The 21,567-nt window shown below is 40.0% G+C and overlaps 1 protein-coding gene across 1 annotated transcript; it reads right to left on the bottom strand.

Annotated features, from left to right (window-relative positions):
* Positions 1–457: 457 nt before the first annotated feature.
* On the bottom strand, positions 458–21,567 carry slc30a2 (solute carrier family 30 member 2; the record flags this gene model as incomplete). The annotated part of the gene is made up of 8 exons (XM_034138408.1): positions 21,481–21,567; positions 13,426–13,633; positions 9,560–9,706; positions 8,451–8,604; positions 7,293–7,515; positions 4,247–4,352; positions 1,311–1,445; positions 458–606 (listed from the first exon to the last, which is right to left on the bottom strand). Coding segments are annotated over exons 1-8 (1,209 nt in total), but the record flags the coding sequence as incomplete, so codon positions are not given.

Raw genomic sequence — 21,567 nt, 5'->3', positions numbered from 1 at the left:
CTACTTCTTACATGTTGAACACAAATACCTGTACTTTCTACTAATTACATTTTCCAAACAGGCTGGTTCCTTTAGTTTGAATGTGTGTTTGGTGGCGTGATCATTATTCTTTAGAGTCATTGCGTGCCTATTGATTTGAACACGATCCGTGTATCCATCATTTCCTGGTCTTCTCTAAAGAAGAGGGACCAATGAAAACGTTGTCATGGAAACATTCATTAGCTAACAATGACATTATTGTTCTATTAATATAAAGGGAGGTCAGGTACTCTTTAAAACAGCTGCTAGTTATGGGTACTTTTTACTTAAGTACATTTCAAAGTTCTTTACTTTTACTTGAGCAAAGAAGTTTAGTCAGTACTTCTACTTTCACCAGAGTATTTTTAAACACGAGTATCTGTACTTCTACTTGAGTAAAGGATGTGTGTACTGGTTGGGGGGGGGGGGGGGGGGGGGGGGTCAAGTCTCGGGGGTCCTGGCAGTGGCCGCAGTGGTTCATCTCCTCTGAGTGGAGCTCCACCTGGATGGTGATGCTGTGGAAACCAAACTTAGTGTTCAGCAGCTCGGTGGCTTCCTGCAGCACCGACTGGGCGTCAGCACCCTCCTCTGAGGGGCGGGGGGGGAGGGGGAGAGGAGAGGAGAGGAAAACAACAACAGTGAGTCTGATTTACTACGGTTATCACATTTTGACTTTTGTCTTTGCCTTTTAGAGAACAAGTAGTCATACCAAACGTTGTAAGTAAAACGCCCTCAATGAAATGTCACTTTAAAGAAGGCAAGTATCATCAGGAAAGTGTAGGTAAAGTATTACAAGTTTAAGTTAAAAGTCCACTGTGACTATTATACAATGATGTGTTATGTGATTAGATTATTATTACTCTTGCATTAATATAAAAGTAATATTTTACTGTTAGTAGTTGGTTAAGGTGGTTACCAATACATTGGATTGGATTTATTAATAATTTTCTTCATCATTGTTTGTTTTTTAAAAGTTCAAAAAACGAAGAGAGAAATTTGAAATATTAAAACAAAATGTTTAAATGTATATTAATGAATAAAATGAAACTCAGAAAATAGTAATCGACTAATCGTTTTGTTTTATTGAAACCAAATGTCAGACTTTATTATAGGCCTCTCCCGTTAATAAATCTTAATTATACTGTATATCGTCAGGTTTGAAGTCCCTTACAACCCCCTATGTCGAGACCGTCATTTCCTAATATCACTTCAACTGTTATTTTATTATGCTGAATTCTAGTTTCTCAATGCTCTCTAATATGTAAAGGTTATAGATCAGTGTGAGGCGTTACCTATGGCCAGGTGAACAGAGACCAGAGCCTGACCCAGAGTCAGAGCCCAGAGATGCAGAGAGTGCATCGACTTCACCTTCTTCACCGACAGCAGCACCTCCTTCACGGAGTTAAACTCGATGCCTTTAGGAGCGCCTGGGGAAAAAGCAGGACACACATTAATACACAATACATCCCATAATATGGTGTTGAATACCCACAAGTAAAAATATAGCATCTGGTGTGTGACACACGCTTTCACTCTCAATCTCACGCTCTCACGCTGCCCAAACTATTCTCACGCCAAAAACAGGATGAACCGGCGATCGTTTTTGGTTGGTTATTTACACTGTTGAGTTGACAGCTGCTGAAGCTGTCGATCCGCTCCCTCCTCACCCCCACCACTCTTAACAACGTTAACAGACAGCAGAGCAGTGGGAGCCGGTTGGTCAATCCCCGACCCGTATTGCGCATGCGCAGATCTAAGATCCAGTAGAAATTATACAAAAGTAAAAGTCTGCTGCTTATTGTTCTACTAGGCCAAAATAGAGTCAAAGAGTATATGAGAGTGAGAGTGTGTTAATTAATATATTTGGCAGTTTGGAGTAAGTCTGTAGATTTGTTTGTGTGTGTGTTTCATGTATAGGCCTCTCACGATAATTAATTTTGTTGGATACATTTTCCCGGTAATTATTGCGATAAACGATAATATTGTCGGCACCGTTGTATGACCATTTTAGACCACTGACATAATGATAATATATCATAATAATTCAAGTACATCCTTTCAAACTGCTAGTCACATCCTCATGTAAATGGCAATTTATCGAGGTCAGAAAAGTTATCGAGTTCATTTTTATTTATCGTACGATAAGTCAATTAATTGCTTATCGCGACAGGCACACAATAAAACAGTGGAAACAAACATGTGTTTGACTTTCATTAGTGAATGAAACTGTGAGCCCTTTATAGTCTGTGTCCAATATTGTGTATTTGTATATATTGTGTATATATACTATATATATGCTAAGGTTCCGCTACTGACACGATTGCAGTCATTTAGTGCACATATGTGTAATTAAACCCATGATATCAAAATCTCACTCCAGCCAGGTACCCAAAGTTGGCAACCCTGATATAGCTCACGCATACAAAACTCCTAAAGTATGAACATCAGACATATGGACGACACTGTTTGATAAGTGTTTGGATTATCATAATAAAAGGAAGGGGAGCGTAACTAAACCTTTACTAAGTGGTGGAAAAACTATAAAACAATTGGAAAAATGTATCTACTTTCCCATAAAGACCTGAAATACATTTTATTGTATAGATATGGGACTTAAATGTGGCTAAACAGCTATGACTGAAGTACATTATTTCAGATTAAGAGTCCGGCAGTGGCTCAGTCAGTAGGGGCTTGGACTGGGAGCCGTAGGGTCGCTGGTTCAAGTCCCCGACCAGACCTAAAATATGGAGTGTGGACTTCTACTTGGAGAGGTCCCAGTTCACCTCCTGCCCTGCCGTGGTGCCCTTGAGCAAGGCACCGGACACCCCCCTTCCCCCCCACTCCCATTTGCTCCCCGGGCGCTGTACAATAGCTGCCCACTGCTCCTAGTACTAGACTCCTTGTACTAGGATGGGTTAAAAGCAGAGGCCAAATTTCACTGTGTGCTCTGCATGTGTGACCATTAAAGAGGGTTTCATCCCTCCCTATTCTATATTCTATTCTATATTCTATATTCTATAATGAGTGTTCTCTATTCCCATAATGTTGCTCATTAACGCCGTTTCTGTCGTTACTAAATGTTGTTAAGAGGCCTCAGGGGGTCATCTTGAGGAAGTTCAGTGAAGTAAAAAGAGTTTTAAAAACGTCCCAAAAGTCTTTAGACGTCCCTGGGTTATGACCATCTGTGTCTGTTATTTGTTAAGCAGAAACCTGAAAGTGTCACATAAATTCTCCGCACTTAGTTTAATCTTGGTGGCATGTGTGTGTTATTTTAGGTGAGCCCTGCTTGCCTACATTTAATTAAAAAAAGCCGGCCAAATATAGTCATGAATGCACAGAAACATGATGTTGAGCTTGTGGGATTGGGTTGAAAGTGGACAGCTTGATCTTGTCTGCAGGCGAGAAAACATTAATGTGTTCAGGTCATAAATAACCCTTCAGATTATGAGAAATCGTAAAGGCTTAATTCCACATTTTGATCCATGTGCTGGCTAGCCTAGCTTAGCATAAAGACTTAGCTAGCCTTGCTCTGTTACAAAAGTCACCTATCAGCAACTGTAAACCTCACGTCTTATATCTTCATCAAACCTTATTGATATTTGTGTTTTTCAAGGTGTTAATACTCCTAGTTGGGTGTAGTGACTTCCTGTGATTCTGCCATGCGTTCTGCACAGTTTTTATTAAGATTAAAGAAGACATATTGGGTTAATTATTAAGCTTAAGGAGACTGGTAGAAGGTGGATTTGTTTAACTACCAGACGGTAAACTACCACTTGACTTGTTGGCTATTGTGTTAAAAGCTTTATCCACATTCAATTCAATTCAAAGGTTTTAATGTCATATGCACAAAGCTACAGTGGAGAAATGACAATGAACATCTTATGACCCGAGCTCCTCAAACGATGAACATATATACTAAAATACAAAAATACAAATAAAAAATAGTGCAAGAAGTCTATATACACGTAAATAGAATATGATATGCAAGAACAGAATGTAAAATTAAATATTGTACAGTTGGATGAAATTAAATACGGTGTATTACGCTGATAACTATTTAGATAAATAAGTAAATTGCAAGATGACAAACAGATTAATGTTTATCGAGGCACTTAACATAGACTTCAGTAGAAGATAACATTTTCTCGATGTTCCTCTAAACATTTAAAAAAGATTAGAAAACAAAGGAACGTTTCCCACGGATAATATTGATCTCCAGGTGAGGTACCTTCCAAGAGTATCCTGAAGACGTCTCTGAGGATGGTGATGGTGGTGAAGAGGACGAAGATGGAGAACAGGAACGTACAGATGGGATCTGCCACTTTATACTCGGGCTGAAAGAGAAACCAGACGAGGTGATGTAGACTTTAAAGATCTAAGAGGAGACGTTAAAGATCTGAGAGGAGAGTGACATCAGATGGTGTTTTCCTCACTCAGCGGCTTTTAAAGAGCTCCGGGGCAGAAAGAAAAGGGAACATCTTGCATGATGACGGAAGATTGTACCCCTTTCAAAATAAACACTTAAACACTTGGGATTGATGCTCTTTCAAAAACTGATTTAAGTGAAGTGAAGTTTTTGGAATGTAATTTTAGCAAGACGGTGTTAATACAATAAACTACTCCAAATTCTGTCGAACACCAGGATTATTTAAAGTGGACCTATCATGCTATATTTGAATAATATAGTGTAGGACCATACCTATATAAGGCATATTTATACTTTTTTTGTTTTTCAAAATACCAAACAGATCATGCATTTTAGCCATGCCTCATTTTGCTCAATTTGACAATTTCTAGCTCTGTTTGTGCAAGGGCTGATTCAGTGAGAACAGCACCACCTACAGGCCTGGCATATGTACTACAGCGTCTCCAGCGCTTTCGAACGGCAATGGCCGTGGCTGTCTCCTCCTGATTGGTGGAGTTGGCCCAATAGCCGTAGCGCCACCGTCCTGACGTCAGGACAGTGTTCAAATCTGGATCAGTTTTTATCAGATCCGTGTGCAGCCCCTTTTTTAGAGATTTGGGTATGGAGGAAAATAGAGAGGGTTGTGTTTTCTGACACTTGGTGAGTTCCCTGGAACACCGGGGACACATATTCATGTATAAAAGACGTACAAAAGTGCATTTTGCATGATAGGTCCCCTTTAAGTCAAACTGCTTCATAATATAAGTCTGTATTATGTTTAGGTTTTTATTAAATGTACGTTTAAGGGTCTTGAAAATGTTGTCTGTTCTCTTGTTTCATGTTTTAAATATTTGTCCTTGTTGATGTTGCCAATGGAGCTGCTGATGTGAAAAGAATGTTTAATATTGTGTCATATTAAAGGAGCAATAACATCAAACTGCATTTATATATGTACAGATTTTATCGTATTGTATTGTAACGTGTTGTATCGAATTGTTTCATATTGGATTGTATCGTCTCAAATTATACTGTCTAAGATTGTATTGTATTGTATCATATCATCTATTCTATTGTTATATCGTATCTTATTTTATCTATCGTTTCATATATTGTATCGTATCATATCTAAACATATGGTATTATATCTTATCATACTGTAAACAAATCATGTCTTATAGCATCGTACCGTATAATTTTGTATCATATCGTACCGTATTGTATCGTACCGTATCATATGGGATCGTATCATATTGGATCGTATCATATGGGATCGTATCATATGGGATCGTATCTTATTGGATCGTATCTTATTGGATCGTATCTTATTGGACCGTATCTTATTGGACCGTATCTTATTGGACCGTATCTTATTGGATCGTATCATATTGGATCGTATCTTATTGGATCGTATCATATTGGATCGTATCTTATTGGATCGTATCATATTGGATCGTATCTTATTGGATCGTATCATATGGGATCGTATCATATTGGATCGTATCATATTGGATCGTATCATATTGGATCGTATCTTATTGGATCGTATCTTATTGGATCGTATCATATTGGATCGTATCTTATTGGATCGTATCATATGGGATCGTATCTTATTGGATCGTATCATATTGGATCGTATCATATTGGATCGTATCATATTGGATCGTATCATATTGGATCGTATCTTATTGGATCGTATCATATTGGATCGTATCATATTGGATCGTATCTTATTGGATCGTATCATATTGGATCGTATCATATTGGATCGTATCATATTGTATGATAACATATTGTATGATAACATATTGTAACATCGTGTATTGCAATGTATCATATAGATAGCTATCGTTCCAGATATCTTCACTCTGACACCTCGGCCTCACCCTAACCTGACTACGTTACGATAATACTTTCATGGTCTGATCAAGTCTGAAATGTGACTTGCATCACAGCTAGAGATGTCCCGATCCGATCACGTGATCGGGGATCGGGGCCGATCACGTGATTTTCAAAAGATCGGAATCGGGAGAAAAAAATCGGGGATCGGGATTTTTTTTTTTTTTTTTATAAAATATTTTTATTATTTTATTTAATGTTACAAAACAAAAATGACCATGTTCACGTCTTAAAGTCATCCTGAGGCCTTAGTTTTGGTTTAAAATTACACAACATCATGTATGTGTTGCTTCTTTTGGGCTTGTTTTCATAGACCTGGTTGCTTATTTCTCTCAAATCTGGCAACATAGTGGGCAGGGCGACGTGTCTAATAGTAGCAGTAAGCTAACAAGAGGCTACGTTCAGCTGGTGACTCGGGAGTCGGGACAGAGAAAATGTCAGGAGTTTGGAAGTATTATAAAATTGAAAGCGAAGGCAGTGTAACAGCCAGATGCAATGTTTGCAAGGCGGAGGTTCCGCGTGGTGGAAAGAACAGAGCTACGTTCAACACGACCAATCTAATACGCCACCTGAGAAACAAACACCAACAACAACACGACGAGTACACAGCGGCCACTCAGGTAACGGCACTGAAACAACCGACACTTTCAGAGACTTTTAAAAGGAAGGAGAAACTGCCCCAGAACAGTGAAAAGGCCAAAAATATAGCAGCCAAGAATTCATCGCGTTGGATGACCAGCCGTTATCTGTTACCTTTTTTTTCTTTTAATGCATTGCATAAAGATCGGATCGGGAAAAATCGGTATCGGCAGATTGTCAAAATCAAATGATCGGAATCGGATCGGGAGCAAAAAAAGGTGATCGGGACATCCCTAATCACAGCAGCTCCATTTGTAACATCAACATAGACAGATACTAAGACACAATACATGAACAACAAACATTTAACATAACAGCACGATCTATATCTGACCCGAAAGTAGATGATGATGGCGGCCACCATGACGCCCACGCTCTGCAGGAGGTCTCCCACCACGTGGATGAAGGCTGCGCGGACGCTGGTGTTGCTGTGGCCCCCCCCTAGCAGAGCGTGGGAGTGACCGTGAGCCGCGGGGCTGCGACCCCCCTCCTCGATCTGCTGGTACCCGCTGCCGTGAGAGTGGAAGGTGGTGGAGTGGTGCAGGATGTAGGCCATGCTGCAGGGAGACAGAGAGAAAGAGAGGTAAGTACTTGGATTGATTTCTTTATTCCTGAGAAGAAAGGAAATTAACAAAATTGGGAACATGAAGTAGTTTGATTCTTAAAGGTCCCCTATTATACTGTTTTTCATCAATATATTATAGGTCTCAGATATATACAAAACATGTCTCTGAAGTGTTTGACTTGAAATACCAAACAGATCATGTCTTTTATACATAAATATGTGTCCACGGTGTGTCAGGGAACTCACAAAGTGTCAGAAAACAAAACCCTCTCTCTTTCCCTTCGTACCCAAATCTCTAAAAACGGGCCTACAACAGAGCTGATCCAGATTTGCGTCCGATATGACGTAATATCTGAAATGTAGGCTGGCTTTACACCCACGGCCCTATCAGAAACGTTGCTATCAGAAACAATGCACGACGTGTTTTGAACGTAATATGGTCTTTGTTTACATTAGCAAGCATTGCTAACACTCTGAGCTAACCTGTACTGGAGAGAGTATGTGTAAAGAAGCAGGAAATAAAAAAAGGAACTCACCTTGTGGTAAACCCGCAAAAGAAAAAGCATTTGAGCTCCATACTGTTTCAGAAATAATCCTTGATGTGGTTTGGAACATAGTGGCGTTTAATCACAGCAGCATTTAGCTGAGTATCTCGTAGAATTCTGATCAGGCATTAGCTCCGCCTCCTCTTTTTTTTTTTTTTTAAGCTAAGGACCCAGATCAGCATTTCTCTAACACGGCTGAAACAGAGGGATATGAGGGATGTCTCAAATGCATGATCTGTTTGGTATTTTGAGCAAAACACCTCATAGACATGTTTTTTATATATTTGTATATATCTGAGACCCATAATATATGCCTAAAAATAGCGTAATAGGAGACCTTTAATGCTTGATATTAACACCCATTAGACCGAGCCTCTCTCACATTATGTTGACGATGACGGCGCACCCCGAGGTCACCAACATTACGTGGCCATCAATCTCATAGTCGTTTCTGACGATCCTCTCGATGGCTAAATACACCAGAGCCCCCGTCACGATCCAGATGGAAATCACTGAGATGAACGCCCCGAGGATCTCTGAGGGGGAGAGAGAGGCATCTTAATCACTTTGTACAGAAACACACTTCATCACAGGACTGAACACACACCTCTATCTGAGCATCGCTGCGGGATATTAAGTTAAATAACAGACACAATCCCTCAGAGAAAAGGCTTCAACTTCAAACCAGTGACAGCTATCAATGTCGCTTATTTTTAGTTTGTATAGTTACTAATCAGTGTAAATGTACTTAAAAGTGCAGTTAAGGTCACAAATCTTGCTACAAGTGCCTATTCACATACATGGGGGCTCTCAAATACAGAACTCTGGATATTAATTGAGTTATTCCAGTTAGATTTTGTCCTAAGGATCTTTCTCTTTGTAGATGATAAATGAATCTCCTTAATCTCTCATCTCTCTTCATATAGTCTGTGCCCAGGTCAAATTAGGTTTATATAGAGATATTTATGTGTCTCGATGCAGTAAATTGGGGCTTTTGTGCTGGATAATAAGAAATGTGCTCTATTATATGCTTGAATGTTATGTTCAATTACTAGAAAGGCCACTCTAAGAGTTCTGACTCTTTCCAATCTACTGTAGGTATTACACTCACTATGTATAAGAAGCTAATACTACACCGCTTCAAACAATCCCTTTAAGGAAAGGAAAGTGACATATGCATCACTGTATATCTGAAAATGTCAACATGTTGATCAACGCTACCTTCAAATCAAGAAAAATAAGTATGTAATGCAGTTTGAACAAGCTGGAAAACATCAATATTACATAAACAGATTCAGCATTGTAACCAAGGCCTGTTTTTACTGTTATTCAGTCACTCTTAAACTCATATATTGTTAAATGAATGTCCTAAATCATTCATCCGTCCAAACATCTCAGAGGTTTGGTCGCTGGTTCTGACTGTCGTGTCAAATTATCATTAAAACATATAGTCTTATCCTCTGATTGCCTTTTACACTGTTAGTCACTGACCTGATCTGTGCCAGCCATAGTTCATGGTTTTGGTCGGGGGTCTGCAGGAGATCCAGAGGGAGAACAGGCTCACCATCATGCTGCCAAAGTCTGTGAGGAGGTGGGCCGCGTCCGTCATGATGGCCAGGCTGTGGGCCAGGTAGCCTCCTGCAGGAAATAACATGAGTACTGTTATAAAATACGACTATTTATTACTTAAAGGTCCCCTATTATACTGTTTTTCATCAATATATCACAGGTCTCAGATATGTACAAACATGTCTCTGAAGTGTTCGAAACACCAAACAGATCATTGCAGCATCCCATAATCCCCTCTGTTTCAGCCCTGTTTCAAAAGTGCTGATTCTCTGTCTGTTACTTTAGATGAAAATAAGGAGCCCCTCCCCACGCCCCTCTGAGAGAGATTTGGTTACAAAGAACTCAATGGTGCTCTAGGAGGAGATTCAGGTGATAAGGTGGGGGGGGGGCCTTGGTTGCTGATTGGCTAATGGTTACACAAGACAAAACATCGTTATGACATCATAAAGTGGCCAAAATCTGATCAGCTCATTTTCAGACAGGTTTTTATAGAAATGGATCAGGACAAAAAAGAGAGAGAATCTTTGTTCCTGAAACTTTCAGAGTCTCTTTACACAGAGGGGACACATGGTGATGTAGAAGAGACATGAAGAAGAGGGGACACATGTTGATGTAGAAGAGACATGAAGAAGAGGGGACACATGTTGATGTAGAAGAGACATGAAGAAGAGGGGACACATGTTGATGTAGAAGAGACATGAAGAAGAGGGGACACATGTTGATGTAGAAGAGACATGAAGAAGAGGGGACACATGTTGATGAAGAAGAGACATGAAGAAGAGGGGACACATGTTGATGTAGAAGAGACATGAAGAAGAGGGGACACATGTTGATGTAGAAGAGACATGAAGAAGAGGGGACACATGTTGATGAAGAAGAGACATGAAGAAGAGGGGACACATGTTGATGTAGAAGAGACATGAAGAAGAGGGGACACATGTTGATGTAGAAGAGACATGGAGAAGAGGGGACACATGTTGATGTAGAAGAGACATGAAGAAGAGGGGACACATGTTGATGTAGAAGAGACATGGAGAAGAGGGGACACATGTTGATGTAGAAGAGACATGAAGAAGAGGGGACACATGTTGATGTAGAAGAGACATGAAGAAGAGGGGACACATGTTGATGTAGAAGAGACATGAAGAAGAGGGGACACATGTTGATGTAGAAGAGACATGAAGAAGAGGGGACACATGTTGATGTAGAAGAGACATGGAGAAGAGGGGACACATGTTGATGTAGAAGAGACATGAAGAAGAGGGGACCACATGTTGATGTAGAAGAGACATGGAGAAGAGGGGGACACATGTTGATGTAGAAGAGACATGAAGAAGAGGGGACACATGTTGATGTAGAAGAGACATGAAGAAGAGGGGACACATGTTGATGTAGAAGAGACATGAAGAAGAGGGGACACATGTTGATGTAGAAGAGACATGAAGAAGAGGGGACACATGTTGATGTAGAAGAGACATGGAGAAGAGGGGACACATGTTGATGTAGAAGAGACATGGAGAAGAGGGGACACATGTTGATGTAGAAGAGACATGAAGAAGAGGGGACACATGTTGATGAAGAAGAGACATGAAGAAGTGGGGACACATGTTGATGTAGAAGAGACATGGAGAAGAGGGGACACATGTTGATGTAGAAGAGACATGAAGAAGAGGGGACACATGTTGATGTAGAAGAGACATGAAGAAGAGGGGACACATGTTGATGTAGAAGAGACATGAAGGGAGAGGGGACACATGTTGATGTAGAAGAGACATGGAGAAGAGGGGACACATGTTGATGTAGAAGAGACATGAAGAAGAGGGGACACATGTTGATGTAGAAGAGACATGGAGAAGAGGGGACACATGTTGATGTAGAAGAGACATGGAGAAGAGGGGACACATGTTGATGTAGAAGAGACATGAAGAAGAGGGGACACATGTTGATGAAGAAGAGACATGAAGAAGTGGGGACACATGTTGATGTAGAAGAGACATGAAGAAGTGGGGACACATGTTGATGTAGAAGAGACATGGAGAAGAGGGGGACACATGTTGATTGTAGAAGAGACATGAAGAAGAGGGGACACATGTTGATGTAGAAGAGACATGGAGAAGAGGGGGACACATGTTGATGTAGAAGAGACATGAAGAAGAGGGGACACATGTTGATGTAGAAGAGACATGGAGAAGAGGGGGACACATGTTGATGTAGAAGAGACATGGAGAAGAGGGGACACATGTTGATGTAGAAGAGACATGAAGAAGAGGGGACACATGTTGATGAAGAAGAGACATGAAGAAGTGGGGACACATGTTGATGTAGAAGAGACATGAAGAAGTGGGGACACATGTTGATGTAGAAGAGACATGGAGAAGAGGGGACACATGTTGATGTAGAAGAGACATGGAGAAGAGGGGACACATGTTGATGTAGAAGAGACATGAAGAAGAGGGGACACATGTTGATGTAGAAGAGACATGAAGAAGAGGGGACACATGTTGATGTAGAAGAGACATGAAGAAGAGGGGACACATGTTGATGTAGAAGAGACATGAAGAAGTGGATTTTGCATAATAGGTGACCTTTAAAGTGTCAATATGGTACTTTATACTTCATTCGTTACTTTACAGATTCAGATTATTAGCTTATACAAAATATAAATTGGATGCGACAAACTGTTTTAAAACATTACTAATTCTAATTTGTTTTTTTAGTTTGTTATTATTGATGTCCTCATAATGGAAATACAGCAGTACTGAAGTCATGAGTCCCATCTCTCTGAACAGCTTAAAACTTTTTTGTATTGTGAAGACTATGAAAGGGTGCTTTAAATATATTGTCTGATTTCTCAGATGTTTTACGACGTAATAAAATAATATTACATCTCTGTTACCTGAGGCATTAAAGGTGTAATCAGGAACATAACACGCTTTGTAGCTGCATCAAATTACAAGTTAATAAACCTTTAAACGGCTCACACTCTGTAGGTGTTATTAAAGGTTGTGTTCACAGTTCAGGACACACTCCCTGTCAGCAAGTTTTTAAAGAGTTTACTTGTTATACATTGTGTGTATGTGGGGATTGTGGTAAAGTTTACCTAACCTGTGAAAGAAACTTGAGACAGGAGATTAACTTTGACTTATTTTTATCAGTAAGGTCATTACCTCCCACGCAATGATTCAGCTTTGTTTATTTTAGTTTGCAGATGTGAAGAGAGCCTCAGTACGATGGCCAAAACATTTACATTAGAGAAAACTCGCTGTAGTTTCAAATAACAATGTAAATATAAAAACACAAATGTGCCAAAACACATGCATGTAAGAAACATCTTTACCAACCAAACAATGCGTCTGACCTCTCTCTTCTCTTTGTTTTAAGGTTTGATCTTCTAATCTTTACCTATGACCTCTCCGACTGCACCTCTCATAGCCATTATATAACAATCTTCAACACAGACAAATAAAGTGTAACACCAGATTACTATTCAGCAGACAGTATTAGCTCTGTGAAGCTGCTCATAGGCACAGAGCTGCTTTGAGCTAAATGCTAACGTTAGTATGTTAACAGGGTAAGAATCAATCAACGCGAACATGCTAACTTGATCTTGATCTGATGATGGGGCTAAAAGACAATTCAGGGTATCGCCAAAGTTGTTATACAATCTCTTCTGTTAAAAAAAAAAATACGTCTGACCCCTCTCTTTTCTGTGTTTTAAGGTTTGATCTTCTAAATGTTACCTATGACCTCTCTCATAGTGTTTTAAGGTTTGATCTTCTAATCTTTACCTATGACCTCTCCGATCATGAAGACGAGGCAGACGGCTGAGGCGATGTAGAGTTTCTTCTTGGCCAGCATCCGGTCTCCGCTCTCCTCACATGCCAGCTTCTGTTTCCCGTGGCAGTGCGCCCCCGCGGGCCGCTTCAGCTCCATGGCCCCCGGCATGCCTCCGTTCTTGAATGGGAAGTCTGGATACTGCTCTTTGGAGTCTGGATACTGCTCTTTGGAGTCTGGATACTGCTCTTTGGAGTCTGGAAAGGAGCTGCTGGGAGGACAAAAGGTATGATCATGAAGATGGTCAATCCTTTCCATTAAAACTGTTTTTAAAGCTCCCTAAAGGTTCATAATCAAGACTATTACTTCCACAAGATAATAGAGACTAACGGCCCGTCCACACGGCGGCGTGCGTTGAAGCTTCAACGCTTCTGCCCATTCACTTTGAATGGGGTGACGTCAAGCTTTGCCGAACTGCATTGTGGGAGCGTCGCTTCGCTTCAAAAGCTGAGCAATGTTCAACTTTTGAAGCTTCGGCGGAAGCGTCAGCCAATCAAATCATATGCCAGTACAAGCTCTAGCCAATCAAACCGCGTGCTTGTGTGTCCGGGGCGGGAGATTCATGCGATTGGTTGTTGGTCGAGTTTCAGACAAGCTCACCGGCAAGCTTCAACGCACGCCGCCGTGTGGACGCTGCGTTAGGCCAAAACGCTTTTGTGATGGCACCAACTGTTAGTAATGGCAGAACTGTGGACAGTGAATCAATATACTATACAGTAGGTCATTGGGGAAATCACTTTTGGTGCCAACACGACTCTATCTGCAAATATGCCGATTTATAGACTGTTTTTCTTGAGACGATGCAGGAGGTTCAGATCGCTCATTAAAATGTTTTATCTGTCATTGAGTCAACTTTAACTTTTGCAATGATTTGTTCGTTTGGCATTCTCAGTGTCAACAAAACACATTGCCAGAAGACCATTGGTACTAACTTCCAAGAGGCCCTATAATGCTTTAGGGTTTGTCTCTTCCTGAAGTGTGTTCTATAGGTTTTAGTGCGTGTAAACAGTCTGCAAAGGCTAACATCCCTGTGTTCAAAGGGAGTTCCTGCCCCTGTTTACTACAGTAAGTATAAGGCATTGAGTCAATGGATTATTTGGAGTAAATGTTGCCACAGAGCACAGTTTTGTTTGGGAGAGCTCCACTTAGTGCAAGCAGATCTCCTGCTGACAAAGTGGATCACAATCAATGTTCACTGAAGTGGAAGAATGGCGAGACGAGTCATCCAGTAAATGGGAAGCAGGTGAAATCGATGAAAGGTGACAGTAAGAAGAAATAAAACTCCTCAGCATATTTGGTGATTTGCATTTAGACATCGAGGTTAATACGTAGCAGAAAGGTGCATTATTAGACATCAAGGTCACATTTAGCTGCTGCTCCTACGTGATTCTTTGCTATATTTTAGTGTCACAAAGACTCTAACTTTACATCCACTTCTCAAATAAAGTAAGCCCAAGTTTAGCCCAATGGTACGTGTTGGCTAGCTTCCTTTCGATCTAATCTATTTAATAATTATCACACATTTCACAGCGATGATATTCAAATCTTCAAGACAGATGAAGAAAGTGTGAAACCAGATTAATATTCAGCAGACCGTTTTATCTATGTGACGCTGCACTAGGCACAGAGCTGCGTTGAGCTAAATGCTATCGATAGTATGGTAACAAGGTAAGAATCAATCAATGCTAACATGCTAAATTGATCTTGATCTGATGATGGGGCTAAAAGAAAATTCAGGGTATCCCTAAAGTTGTGATTCAATCTTACCTCATCCTAAGAGAGGTGTGCATATCCGTACAAAAGTTTCATAGCAATCCATCCAATAGATATTGGAACATTTTACTCAAAAACCCAAAAAGTCCACCTCATGTTGGCACAGAAGAGAACGTCAGAGGATCACCAAAGTAAGAGGGATACATTTTGTTGTCACTATGACTGTGTGTACAACATATCATGGGAATCCATCCTATAGTTGTTTAGATATTGGCTAGATAGTGGCTAAGAGATTGTTAGAATGCATGGAAAAAGGTAGGACCCAAATGCAGACTACAAAAAAAGGTAAAAAGGTCTAGAAACAAAAAGCGAGCTTTATTTTAAAAGCTGATGAACAAAAACATGGCATGGAACACATAGATAGCACAAGGTAGCAACAAAACCAAAACTGTCCGTGACCAACATGGAGGGAGACAGGAAAGACAATGAACCGACAAGGAACACAGGGGAAGACAAGACTAAATACAAAGAGGGGTAATCACAGGACAAGACACAGCTGGGTAAGGGAGGCAGAAACACAACATGTGAACACAATGAGACAATCAGACACAGGAGGAAAAACACAGGAAGGAAAACAGAATAGCAAAATAAAACCCATTACAAGACAGACAAAACTAAAACCGTGACATAACACTAAGATCATGACAGAGATGTTAGATAGTAATGTAGCAGACTCATTTCACGGTTTACTTCACAAAGAATTGATTGCACCTCAGTTGCAACCGCTAAAAGGTCATGCGCTAATGATATTAAAGTGCAAACTAATTGCAATCAATGTGGCAAATACAAATGTTGCTTTTGCACGAAGAACACAGTAGTCAGAAATAAGCATTTTCACAACACAAGCTGAAGTTTGTTATCGACGAGATGTAGAGGCGTTCTTCAAAACTTCAAGCGAGGAATTTAGACATGATAATACAAACCCTATATTACATTTAATATCTCAGTCTATCGGTACAAATGTTTTATGTGTCGTTCTTTATCACTATCTCTCTGAAAACGCTTATAGTTTCACTGCAGCTGAGTGTGGCTATTAGCGCTTATCTTTATGAGCTTATGACTGGTTTTGCAATGAGGTTCATTTGCATAGGGGGGGCAATTTTACACCAAATGTATGCATACAGTATTACCTGATTTAAATACTGCAAATTGCACAGCAGTGCCATGATGCTATTTGCTTGGCAGCGCAGTCAGTGGTGCATGTCCCTATGTGTGCGAGCTTTGAGAATTACACACTTTGTTTATGTCTTATTTCTGCAGGGTTCACTGAAGCTGTTTCTGATTTGCCTCACAGTTTCCTGCTCTCTGTTCTTTTACTGCAGAAATGTGTTTATATTAACCTCTAAAGTGATTGTATTATTGATCAATTGTTGTGTAAAGTTCTCTTACAGGATCACATCTGGTTACAGTATGTTTCTCCTGGGGATTACACATGTTACTCACCTCTAAACACACAGAGCTGGATTTCAATCACGAGAACCAAACAAAATGCTGACTTCTCTATTTTGCTCACACACACACACACACACACACACACACACACACACACACACACACACACACACACACACACACACACACACACACACTTCCATAGACACACATACACACACACCCAGGTTGTCATTCTTGCTGTGTGCAGTGAGGGGGATGATGTGGCTAATGAGGTGGAAAAAAACTAATTTGGTCTCACTTGAGATAACCACACACACACACACACACACACACACACACACACACACACACTTTATCTCACACACTTCACTTGGGAGATTACCAGTGTTTCATTACTGTAGCCTTTATCTCTCTCTCTCTCTCACACACACACACACACACACACACACACACACACACACACACACACACACACACACACACACACACACACACACACACACCTTAGGGGATATGCATGCTGAAAAGAATCAGCAAAGTATAAAAACGGATTCTGTTCAAATAGACCTCTGGGAAATAGGAGCACACACACACATTGTGTATATACGTATATATAGCCTCCATTAACATAGTGACATCACATTGTAACACTTGCGCTGCTATTGGCTAGCGCTCTGACACATTGTACGTGATAGGGCTAAGGGCCGGGACATCTCTAAGCGGTTGACCAATCACAACAGAGCCGGCCAGCTAACCAATCAGAGCAGACTGGGCTCTGGTTTCAGACAGAGGGTGAAAAGAGGTGCTGTATGAGAAAAATAAAGAGTTTTTTGAACATTAAAGCAAAATAAAAATACAAATATGAACCTGAAATCCAGCAGAATGGGGCCTTAGGGCTTAAAGAGCTTCAATTATACGAGCGTGAGACTTCAGATTTTCAATTCCAACAACAACGCCATAGCTCTCATATCATTAGAAAACAACCTTTGAATCTTGAAATTAGTCGATACACTTATCGTAAGTACATTTTCTTCCATACATAGTTCTTGGTAAATTACTTGGACGACAGATTTCCATTCCATCGATCCCTGCTTCCAATCACACAGCAGCTCATGCAGAAAATGTTCCTGAACATCGCTGATAATCTGCTTCCTCGTGCGTTATCTCTCAACAACCCTAACACAACTGCTGAATCAACCTCTCTGATGAAGCTACAAAGAGCTTAATGGTTATGGCCTTATGACGGATATTTAATGGCGGTTTTCTGCAGAAGTCATCCTCTTCTATCAGGTGTGTATTACCCGCTGCATTAAGTTCTTGGGGAGCAGAACAACAACAGTGTGCTGTTACTGTGAGTCGATGCACTGCAGGGCAGGTGTGTGTGTGTGTGTGTGTGTGTGTGTGTGTGTGTGTGTGGACACTCCTGAGACCTGAGGGAGATTCGCTGGTGTGTGAAATGATATGAAACGAAGAGACTGAAACAATAACCATCCAGCATTTAATTACAGCTGCAGTCTGTCAGAGCTCAGAGCAAAACTTGATGCATCCGACACAACCACGCCTGCAGGGAGGAACCACGATCTGCTGCAGAACAGAGACGATCAAATGGGTTATCGTTCCATGAATTAGGTTTGGTCCGGTTGCTTTAATAGACGAGCAAAAGTGATGATGATGCAGAGAGGAATGATGTTATCATTGCTGTTTTTATTTTAGCCCATAACACAAAAATATCCGTCCTTTCAGAATCAGAAACAGGTTTATCACCAGGTTGACACATACGAGGAATTTGACTTGGTGTCGTGGTGCATACATACAAATGAAACAAACGTCAAAAACACAGATAGAAAACTATTTTAAGAAAACTAAAATCATTTGTCAAATCAAACTTAATTCTTAAAAAATATGTATTGTTTTATATAGTGTTTCTTTTATATTCCACATTTAGGGAAATACGCGAATTGACTTTATTCGCTGTGAGTTAGATGAGATAATTAACACGACTCTCATATTTGAGCGGTAATTAATAAGAATTAGCCAGCAGCTGGTTAGCTTAGCTTAGCATAAAGAATGCATGGCGCTGTTTATCAATGACAACGATGTACATAAGTACCTTTAAATGTGATGTATTAATGCATTATTATTCTGTTATGGCTCATTTTACTGAGGGTGCATCAGTTGCTTACTCGCATGAAGCTGACAGCACATGTATCCCATCATGCATTTCGACATGTAAGCGTGATTATTGCAATTTGACAACAAAGTCAAATTGAAAAAGCAAAAAACGTTCTTCCCAAATATAACTGAAATATGTCCCAATGCCCATAACTTTGGCCCAGTTTATCAGTGCATACTGCCCTGACTGAGCACACGCACCTGTAACCTTGGCTGCTGTGCTCTCAGTGTTTTGTCTCCCTGTTCCTGCCTGTTGGCGTCAGCTGATAGAGGTGTTATGATTCTATCTTGTTATGCTCAATGTTGATTATTCTCTCTGAACTAGCTAAATACACGGTTCTGGGGTAGAGTTCTTCAGAATTGACGTGGCAACTCTACCGTGAAGTCAGAACCTCTGACTCTTTGACATGTTTTGTGAATTCTCCGGCCGAAGCTCCTAAATAAACCCATCAGTGTTTGCCATCAAAGCTCCAGCTCTCCCTGTGTCTCTCTGAGTCCTGACTCCAATTGCTTCAGAGGTTTCCCCCGCAATAACAAGGATGATCGTTGCATTTTTTAGCAACACCCTCATGCTTTCCCCAAATTGAAGAACAAACATATACATTAACACATTTTAATTGTCTGTCTTTGTAAACTGAATATCTTTAGGTTGATGAGTGAAGGTTTAGAGAAAACAAGACATTTGAACGCATCATCTTGGCATTTCTTACAATTGTTGACATGTGAAAAATGAATCATGTGGTAAATTAATTAATTAAAATAATCATTAATTGCACCATTTTCTAACTCAAAATGCCCAAATACAGGCTGGATGAATAAGTAGTATTTATTAATAACATAATATATTTATAACTTGTATGACTTACACACTTTTGCAAATGGCTTGACAAAGAGAAACAATCCCTAAAATAGTTAGTGGTGGCCAATGTTTGGTCTGTTGGTTGACTAATTGATTAATTGACCTATCTATAAATCATTAATACAAAGTGATATAATTTACTTTTATTAAATGTATATGTTCTAAAAACTATGTATAAGCAATGCCTCATCTCAAGTGGTACAACACATGTGACAGATTTTGAAAAAACCATATATAAATATTATTCTCTTTTATATTTGGGGCCTTCGTGTGAACAAGGATGTCACTTAAACCACTTGGCTGCTGCTGCCAGCTGGGAAACATGCTGAAGATCACACAGTAAACACACACACACACACACACACACACACACACACACACACACACACACACACACACAAACACACTCAGTGCAAATGGTGCATGAAATCGCAAATGTGATGCCATATGCACATCTCTCTCTCTCCCTCACAAACTAACACACACACGCGCACACACATACCCAACCACACGCACTGACGCGCACAAGCACACGCGCAGCAAACACAACCCCCCATCGCCCCTCTAAACCATAATAATGTTTTTTTTTACATTTCTAGAAATGATGTTTTATCCTGGTGATGGTGATTTTTCCGAGGCCTAAATGTCTGGAGGAAAAACACTGATAATAATGAACATCATATTTTTCCCTCCTCTTTCTCATGCTAATTACGCGTGACATTTTTAGGATCGGCTTTAAAAGTGAGAAGCAGCTGATATGAAACCAGTTATTGATCAGACGCATGAACACATCTGGAGGCCGAATAATGATAATGAAATATGAAGTTAAAACATAATTTTCCTTCATTTAACCGTATTTATCCCATGCATGCATGCCGATACTTCCCATGTTAAAAGTAGCACTGAGAGTGTTAGTGGTTGTGTTTCTGCAGCAGCTAGTTTCGTGTTAAACAAATTAAGCTTCAGACTTGCAGAATGTATTTTTGTTTTCATGTAGTTGCGATATTCGGAGACGAAAAACTGCACAGGTTCCTTCATTTCATTATTCGTTTTTATTTGTTATGTATTTGATATTATTCAATTTATTCTAACTTTAAAACGGTTTCCATTTTAGTCTATGTTTTTATAATGATAGCTCCTTAATGCACACGTATTAGTTAGCACGTATACAAACTGTTAGATTTGCAGGAAGATTTCTGTCGTGTTTAACGAACATGATTTTTCTCGAAATAACATACTATTTGAATAATGAAAAAAAATGTTGGGATGGTCAATTTCTTTATAAATATGTGTGCCACTCATTTGAATCAAATACACACATTACAGGTAATAAACCTCTGTGGATGTTTTGGTGTTGCCTTCAGGTGCAGGTACAAACACTTCCATGTAAATAATGTTTTTCCTGTTTCCTCCACGCAGAGCTCCTCTCTAATGACAGATGATGGGTTTTAGCACCGCTCAGTGAACTGAACCCGGGGCCATTTGTCACAGGCTGTCCAGAAACAAGCCAAGCATGGAAATGAATTTGTTCATTCACATAAAACAGCCTGCAAGAGCGGCAGCCTGCTTCAAATGCACCACGGTAACAACGTAGCACACACACGATGTAAAACACACACACAGCAACAAACATCCTGCAGAAATCCCAGAAAAAAAACTTCTTATTTTCCAATGTCTTTCAACTTTACCTGGATAAATAGTTATGTTGATTTTTAAATATGTATTTCTTTAAGTGTATGACATTGGGTTGGTACAGGTAACTTTGCAGGGTTTCCCCCACATGCAGCATTATTCTACAACCATGCAAAACCCACCTTTGTAGTTTTAAAGAATACATTTTCGCACTCTTCTCGTGTATCAGTTGCGATTTCTCCGAGTTTGCAGCGTTATTATCCAT

This window comes from Trematomus bernacchii, unplaced genomic scaffold (genome assembly GCF_902827165.1).
Source record: "Trematomus bernacchii unplaced genomic scaffold, fTreBer1.1, whole genome shotgun sequence".
Lineage (NCBI taxonomy): Eukaryota > Metazoa > Chordata > Actinopteri > Perciformes > Nototheniidae > Trematomus > Trematomus bernacchii.
This window is presented reverse-complemented; position numbering and strand designations above follow the sequence as displayed.